This window comes from Orycteropus afer, unplaced genomic scaffold (genome assembly GCF_000298275.1).
Source record: "Orycteropus afer afer isolate SDZICR_OR568_19922 unplaced genomic scaffold, OryAfe1.0 scaffold00092, whole genome shotgun sequence".
Classification (NCBI taxonomy): domain Eukaryota; kingdom Metazoa; phylum Chordata; class Mammalia; order Tubulidentata; family Orycteropodidae; genus Orycteropus; species Orycteropus afer.
The window spans coordinates 2,520,036-2,528,779 of NW_006921679.1; the positions used below are offsets into that span (position 1 = coordinate 2,520,036).

General features: G+C 41.5%; 1 protein-coding gene across 1 annotated transcript in view; it reads right to left on the bottom strand.

Moving 5' to 3' along the window:
• The window catches only part of MICU2 (mitochondrial calcium uptake 2), a 255,003-nt gene that overhangs the window by 17,807 nt on the left and 228,452 nt on the right, over positions 1-8,744 (bottom strand). The window contains exon 8 of the mRNA XM_007942515.1: positions 4,813-4,910. Within this exon, the coding sequence (XP_007940706.1) occupies positions 4,813-4,910 (98 nt within the window). The remainder of the gene's footprint in view (positions 1-4,812; positions 4,911-8,744) is intronic.

Sequence of the window (8,744 nt, forward strand, 5' to 3'; positions counted from 1 at the left end):
TAAACTGTGGTCAATGACATGAGACAAAGTGTATGTGAACTGCTGTATAGAAAGTGAATTTGCTCTGTAAATCTTCACCCAAATCACAATTAAAAAAAAAAAAAAAGACTGAAGGAACCTTAGAGATGAACAGGGAATCTTGAGTGAAAGGGGTACTGCATCACTGTCCATGTGAATGTAGTTTGGGAAAGTAAAATCAGTATGATGATGGCTTTGCCTTGTTTTAAACTATGACACTTCATTTTGAAACTTCAAAGAACATCAGAGAGTGATATTGTGATATTCTCAAGTATGTAAGAAGAGGCATGGTTCAAAATTGTGTTGAGAAAAATTGTCCTAGAGAGGTTAGAGGACTTACCCAATCAGATAATTGCGTAAGTGGATTAGGACACAATGCAGAAACTTGGATTCTCGTGAATTCTCCCCCATTCCCCAAATACAATCAGTCACTACCTCCTATTCCCCTTCTGCCATCGAGTTGATTCTGACTCATAGTGACCCCACTGGACAGAGAGGAACTGCCCCAGGCTATAATCTTTATGGAAGCAAACTGCCATATCCTTGTGGGTTTGAACCACTAGCCTTTTGGTTAGTAGCCAAGCACTTCACCACTGAGGGCTCCTCAATCAGTCTTATCTCCTAACTAGGTCTCGAAATCTTTCCCATTTCAAAATCCTGTTTATACTAAATTGGTTCAGGGCTCTTATCATTTCCTGTATGGAATATTGGAATGGTCTCATAAAACTTTCCTTTATGTTCCCACTACAATGATGGGCAAACCTGACCATGTACCTATTATGTATCGCTCCTCAGGGTCTCTTTCCACTGACTTAATTCAGGCTCTATCTTCTAGTGTACACAACCTTCCACAGGTAACGTCTCCAACTCATCACCTCATCACCCTATGCTTCATTTTCCAGTTTTATGATTATTATACTATCTAGACCCAATTGCTTACAATTCCCTTTACAACCAGTACCCAAATACCTCTAACCCTTGAAATGCTGTGGTTAAGCCCTTGGTTGCAAACTGAAAGGTTAGCATTTCAAGCCTACCAGCCCTGAGTTGTTGGGCCTGTGGGGTAGGGACCATAGTTGTGGGGGACATTAAGCTCAACTGACATAACATACTACACAAAAACATTGTTCTACATCCTACTTTGGTGAGTTGGAGCTCTGGTAACATAGTGGCTAAGACACTTGCCTGCTAACCAGACGGCTGGTGGTTCAAACCCACCAGCCACTCCTCGGAAGGAAGGTTGGACAATCCTACTTCCGTAGTGATACTGCCTCGGAAACCCAAGGAGGGGTCGCTATGAGTCTGGGCCGACTTGAGGGCACATAACAACAACAACAACTTTGGTGAGTAGTGACTGGAGTCTTAAAAGCTTGCAAACGGCTATCTAGATGCAACAATGGGTCTCTTCTCATCCAGAGCAAAGAAGAATGAAGAAAACCAGATGCATGGAGACAATTAGTCCAAGGGACTAGTAGAACATGCGAACCTCAGCCTACATGACCCTGAGACCAGAAGAACTAGATGGTTCCCAGCTACCACTGTCAATCACTTGGAAAGGGATCAGTGCAGGAGATCCTGGATAGAGTGGGAGAACAATGTGGAACAAACCTCAAAATCATAAAAAAAAAGACCAGGTTTACTGGTCTGTTAGAAACTGGTGAGACCCCTGAGACTATGGACCCTAGTTACCCTTCAGGCCTGGAGTTGAACTTATTCCCATGGCTTCCAGCCAAACAACAGACAGGCATATGGGGTGAACATTTATACCAGGTAGATAGACTCCTTAGAACAATCAATCATGGGAGATCAGAAGGACAGTATTTGCATAGGAAAGAAGGACACAGGGAAGAGGTAACTACAGGGAGGAAGTGGGAAGAAAGCTGTTACATTGTGGGGATTGAAGTCAGTGTCAAGAAACAAAATGTGTATGAACTGCTGTGTGGAAAAGGAATTTGCTTGGTAAACTTTCACCCAACTCACAATACAAATTTAAAAGAAAAACAAAACATAAAACCTACCAGCTGCTCCATGGAAGAAAGGACCTGGCAATCTGCTTCCACAAAGATTACAGCCATGAAACCCTTTGGGGCAGTTCTACTCTGTCCTATTGAATCGTTATGAGTCCAAAGCACTCAATGGCAATGTGTTTACTCATGCTATTCATATTCCCTCAAATGCCTACCTGCCCAGACTGCCTTTGTCTGGCTAATTTCTGCTCACCTGTCAAAACTCAGTTTAGGCGTCCCTTGTTCCCGAAAGTCTTATCTGATCACCTAATTCTTCCTTTCCAGTAGAGGCTGCACTAAGTGATCTGTGCGTCAGAATACCTTATACTTCCACGACAGTGTTGACTACAATGTGTTTAAATGTCTCTCTGCATGTTTTTCTCCCCTACAAGATAATCCCCATGAGGGACTATCCCTAGTGTTTGAGACAGGGTGTGGCACAAAACAGCACTTAGGTAGCACTCAACAAATCTCTATTAAACCGCAGTAAGTTGAACAGATGCAGTTCACCTGTCTTCCAAATCAGTGTTTTTGCCACCATTCTGTACTGCTTTCTGGTATTTATTTAAAGACTTGGTTATCGAGAGGCACAGGGAGGAAGATCAATTTGTTTTGCATGGAGTTATTCTTATTGGGAAGGTATGCTGGTGGTACAGTGGTTAAATGCTCGGCTGCTAACCAAAAGGTTGGTGGTTCGAACCCAGCAGCAGCTCCACAGGGGAAAAGACTTGGCAATATGCTCCTGTAAAGATTCCAGCCTGGGCAGCCCTATGGGGCACTTCTATCTGTCATATAAGGTTGCTATGAGTAGGAATCGACTCAAGGGAACATAGTACCCTTCTTATTGGAGATTCCCTGAGTGGCACAATAGTACAAGCACTTGTTAACTGAAAGATGAGAAGTTTGAGTCCACCCAGAGGTGCCTTGGAAGAAAGAACTGAAAAACCAGCTACTGAAAACCCTACAGAGCACAGCTCTATGCTGACATACATTGGGTCACTATGAGTCACAACTGACTTGACAGCAACTGGTTTATTCTTATTGGGAAAAAGGTAAGTAGGACATTACATTTTAATGTTTATAACAATCATATAATGTAAGTATTCTTACTATTCCTACTTACAGATGAGGAAATGAAGTCAGGGAGGTTAAATAAGCGGTTCAAAATGACAACTTGTGATTGGTGGGATGGGATTTATACTCTGCTCTTTCTGGCTCCAGTGTCCATCTCTCTCCAGAGTGTCATGTGGGAAACTGTTTTAGCTGACTGTGGTTTCCTCCAAGTACCTACACTATCTACTTACATACACATATATGAAAAACTAGAGTGACTGCATTCATGGTCTCAAGTAATGCCCTTCCCCTCTAACTCTGAGCTCCCTTGCACTCTGATCTGGGCTGAGCCATGGGACTTGTTCTGGCCCACAGAACAGACACAAACTTGATGCAGGCAGAGGCTTACAAAAATTCCTGCATTTCTATCTTCTCTGTTGGAACTCTGTCAGGGCCATGAGAAACGTCTGGGTTTGCCTGCTAGAGCAGGGGTTGGTAAACTATGGCTTACAGAAAAAGCCTGCCTACTGCCTGTTTTGTAAGGAGCTCTGGTGGTGTAGTGGGTAACACCACTGGCTGCTAACCAGAAAGTCAGTGTTCAAACACACCAGCCACTCCATGGAAGGAGGATGGGGCGATCTACTTCCGTAAAGATTTACAGCCTCAGAAACACAGCTGGGGCTGCTATGAGTCAGAACAGACTCGATGGCAGTGAGTCTGGTTTCTTGGTTTGCCTATTTTGTAGGTATTGAGTGGACTATGGCTGTGCCCATTTAGCAACATACTGTTTATGGTCGCTTTCATGCTAAAGCAGTAAAGCTGAGTAGTTATGGCAGACTGTCTTTACTATCTGCCCTTTTAGAGAAAGTTTGCCAACCCCTGTGCTAGTGGATCAGAGGCCACATGGAACAGAGCTGAGTTGTCCCACTGAGGCCATCTTAGGACAGAGAGCTGCCAGTCAACCTACCAGCTGACTGTAGATGCTTGCCTGAGTCAAGATCAGCTGGTCTTGGCTCCGAGCAGGAGAATTGCCCAATGATCCAAAGACTCACGAAAACAGTGAATGGTCATTTTTTTATTATTGTTAAGACCAGTTAAGTTGGGCTGGTCTGTTTTGCATTAAGAACTAACAGGTACAAGGGGCATTTCTCTATTACTTGCTAACATTAAATTACTAAAGAGAATGATTGATTATATGCTATAAAAGATATTACTTTTCATAATAGGATAGATGTATTTCGAGTACAGTAACTACTGTGATTGAATTTTGCCCCAAACTATGTACTGAAGTCCTACTTCGGTACCTGTGGAGGTGGCCCTGTTTGAAAGAGGGTTCTTCTTTGGTTATATTAATGAGGCCATACCGGAGCAGGGTAACACAGAGATACACGTGGGAAAGACAAACGCCAGAGTGAAGTACTCCAAGGCCTCCTCAGGGCTGTGGTTCCTCCCCTAGAGTCGATGCTGTGATATGGACTTCTAGTTTCCAAAGCTGTGCGACAATAACTTCCTGTTTTTCAAATCCACACACTTGTGGCATTTTTGTTATAGCAGCACTAGGTAACTAAGATAGGACTTTAATTTATAGGTTTAAGTTGTCAGAGAAAATTACTATACAAACCCACAAAGACTATTTAGTTATATGGCCTGTGGTTCAGAGAAATGAACATATTCAGTTGCTTTTTCATTTTTCACCTATAATATTTCCCTCAATGAACATAAATATTGCATTTACCTTCGAAACTCTTTATAATGAAGTTTTCTGTCTCCTCTTTTTCCAAAGAAACGCATCTGAAGAGTTGTGTTAACTTCAGATTCTTTCACTTTTGGTTCCTGTAAGGAAAAAAAAAAAAAAAAATGTATATATATATACATACACACAAATAATTATAAACAAGGACAAAGATAGATCTTGTAGCCTGGAACTTTCAGAACCGTATCCACGTACAAGTCTTGCAGCACCCAAACAAACAGATAAGAGGGGAAAGGACAGCTGTAGCCACTCTTTCTCGGTTATGCTTAAATCATGTTTGCTTACGCAGGAGAAGAACAACAGGGCTAAAATAATCAAGGTAGAACCAGCAGTAAACAAAATCTTAGCTCAAGCCCAAATGATAGCTTAGAATGGTTAAAAGATACGATATCAAAATGTGACCTTTGGCATTTTCAGAGAATTAAAACAGGCCAAAGGTTGAGCTTTTGCTATGTATCAGAAGTAACTGAAAGACATTTGCTGTTCTTAATTATAAAATTAGTATGTAATGAGAATTCCATTTAAAAATAATGTACTTACAGACTTACAGATTCTTCCTCATTCCATGCTTCAGTAAAATAAATAAATATAAGAATGGCAAAACAAAACAAAAACTGCCAAAAAAGTATTAGCACCAACCAACCAATGAAAGGAGGCACAACTCTAAGTCAAATGTTCTAAAAAAAAATCAATCAGAGAAAGTGGATTCAGGTGTTAGATGGTCCAGCATGTCTCTTAATACTTCCCAACTCTACTTCTCAGAAAAAGCAGTATTTTTTTTTTTTTAAATTTCATTATGATTTGGGTGAAAGTTTACAGAGCAAATTCATTTTCTATACAGCAGATCACATATACCATCTCATAACACTGATTGTAATCTCCCACAATGCAACAGCTCCCCTCCCACTTCCTCCCCATAGTTACCTCTTCCCTGTGTCCTTCCCTCCCATGTACTCCTGCCCCTTGAGCTGTCTCCCTGTGCATACACAGCCCTTCTATTTTTCCATGATTGTTCTCTCCAAAGAGTGGGGAGAGCAATTTACATTTACCTAATGTAAATGTTCAGCCTGTCTTTTGTTTGGCTGGAAGCCACAGGAGTGGGCTCAATTCTAGACCTAAAGGGCAGCTAGAGGACATAATCTCAGGGATTCCACCAGGCTCTGTCAGACCAGCAAACCTGGCCTCCACCCCCCATTTTTTTGTTTTAATAATTTTGAGTTTTGTTCCATATTGTTCTCCCACTGTATCCAGGACCTCCTACATAGATCCCCCTCCAAATGGCTGACAGTGGTACCTGGGCATCATCTAGTTCTGGTCTCATAGTTGTATAGGCTGAGGATCGCATGGTGTACCAGTCCCCTGGACTAATCGTTTCCATGTGTCTTTAGTTTTCTTCATTCTTCTTTGCTCCGGATGAGGAGAGATCCATTATTGCATCTAGATGGCCACTTGCAAGCTTTTAAGATCCCAGTTGCTACTCACCAAAGTAGGATGTGGAACATTGTTTTTGTGTAGTATGTCATGCCAAGTGAGCTTGCAGTCCCCTGCAACCATGGTCCTGAGCCCACAGGTCCAACTACTTGCTCTTTCCAGAAGCTGTGGCCAAGAAGTGACTTCAACCTTGTCCCTTGTCAGCTCTACTATATACCTAGGAATTCTTACAGAACATAGCAATACACAATACAAAAACATTGTCTGCCAATCCTATACATGGTCATGGGCATGGGCATACTCCCCCCTGCACAGACATACTTAATCGTTCAGCCTGTCTACGCACCTGTCCACCTGTATATCAATGTTTGCCGTCACTGACAATGCAATACTGTATATGCAAAAGGGTTCATCTTTTTTGTCTGTACCTCCCATACACCCCTCTATGTCTTCCTCTTCCTCAATGCCACTGTGTTGATCTCTCACATTTGGTACACTACCTTTCCTTCACTGAAATTAATACCTGTCTCTACCTATGTAGCAGTATTACCTCCTTTCCCCTCCCACCTCTGGTAACCAACAAAGAAAATTTCCTTCCATATAGAAACCTTTCCCTGACTTTTTACAATAATGGACTAATACAATATTTGTCCTTCTGTGATTGACTTATTTCACTCAGCATAACATCCTCCAAGTTCATCCACATTATGCAATGTTTTGCAGATTCTACATTATTCTTTCTGGTTAAGAGAAGCATTCTTTATGAGAACTTCATTAAATTTTTGAATTTGATAGAAAGATGGAAATCAAAACAACAATGAGATACCATCTTGCCTCAGCACTAGTAGCAAAGTTCAACAAGACAGAAAATAACAAATGCTGGTGAGGATGCAGAGAGATTGGGACTCTCATATGCTACTGGTGGGACTATAAAATGGTACAACCACTGTAGAAAGCAGTATGGCAATTCCTTAAAAAGTTGGAATTAGAAATACCACTTGACCCATTCCATTACTAGGTATATATCCTAAAGAAGCAAGAGCCAGGATAAGAACAGATATATGTACACCCATGTTCATCATAGCACTATTTATAATAGCCAAAAGATGGGAACAACCTAGGTGTCCATCAATTGAAGAATGGATAACCAAACTATGGTACATACACACAATGGAATACTATGCAACCCAAAAGAATAACACAGAATCTGCAAAACACCACATAATGTAGATGAACTTGGAGGACATTATGCTGAGTGAAATAAGTCAATCACAGAAGGAGAAATATTGTATTAGTCTGTTATTGTAAAAAGTCAAGGAAAGGTCTCTATATGGAAGGACATTTTCTTTGTTGGTTATCAGGAGTGTGTGTGGGGGGAGGGAACAGTGTTAGATAGGTAGGTGAAGTGAAGGGCAATGTACCAAATGTGAGTGATCAACATGGTGGCACTAAGGAAGAGGAAGACATAGAGAGGTACATGGGAGGTACAGACAACAAAGATGAACCCTTTTGCACATACAATACTGCATTGTCAGTGCAGGCAAACATGGATATATGGGTGGATAGATGGTTGGACAGGCTGAACTAATAGATATGTCTATGCAGGGGGGAGTGTGCCCAAGACCATTTGTAGGTTGGCAGACAATGTTTCTACAAGTGTATTGCTATGTTCTGTAAGAATTCCCAGGTATACAGTAGAGCTGACAAGGGACAAGGTTGAAGTCATTTCTTGGCCACAACCAGCTACCTGGAGGGAGCAAGTAGTTGGACCTGTGGGCTCGGGACCATAGTCGCAGGGGTCATCAAGCTCAATTGGCATAACATACTACACAAAAACACTGTTCCACATCCTACTTTGGTGAGTAGTGACTGGGATCTTAAAAGCTTGCAAGCAGCTATCTAGATGCAACAACGGCTCTTCTCGTCCAAAGCAAAGATGAATGAAGAAAACCAAAGATTCTTGGAAACAATTAGTCCAAGAGACTGGTACACCATGCGATCCTCAGCCTATATGACTATGAAACCAGAAGAATAGATGGTGTCCTGTTCGTGCATTTTCGATTATACTTGACAGTCTATTTATGCCACAAATTAGGGCCCCTAAATTTGCCCCTATTTTTCCCTTGAGGAACTTTATAGTATTAGGTTTCACCTTTAAGTCATTGGTCCATCTGGAATTAGTTTTTGTGTATGGTGTGAGGTATGGATCTTATTTCATTTTTCAGCAAACAGATACCCAGTTTTGCCAGCACCATTTGTTAAGGAGACCATGTCTTCCCCATTTAATGGATTTCAGCCCTTTGTCAAAAATCAGCTGACTATAGGTCAATGGATCTATTTCTGGGTTCTCAATTCTATTCCATTGGTCTATGTGTCTGTTGTACCAATACCAGGCTGTTTTGACTACTGTGGCTGTATAGTAGGTTTTGAGATCCGGGAGTGTGAGGCCTCCTACTTTGTTATTTTCTTCAAGACTGCTTTTC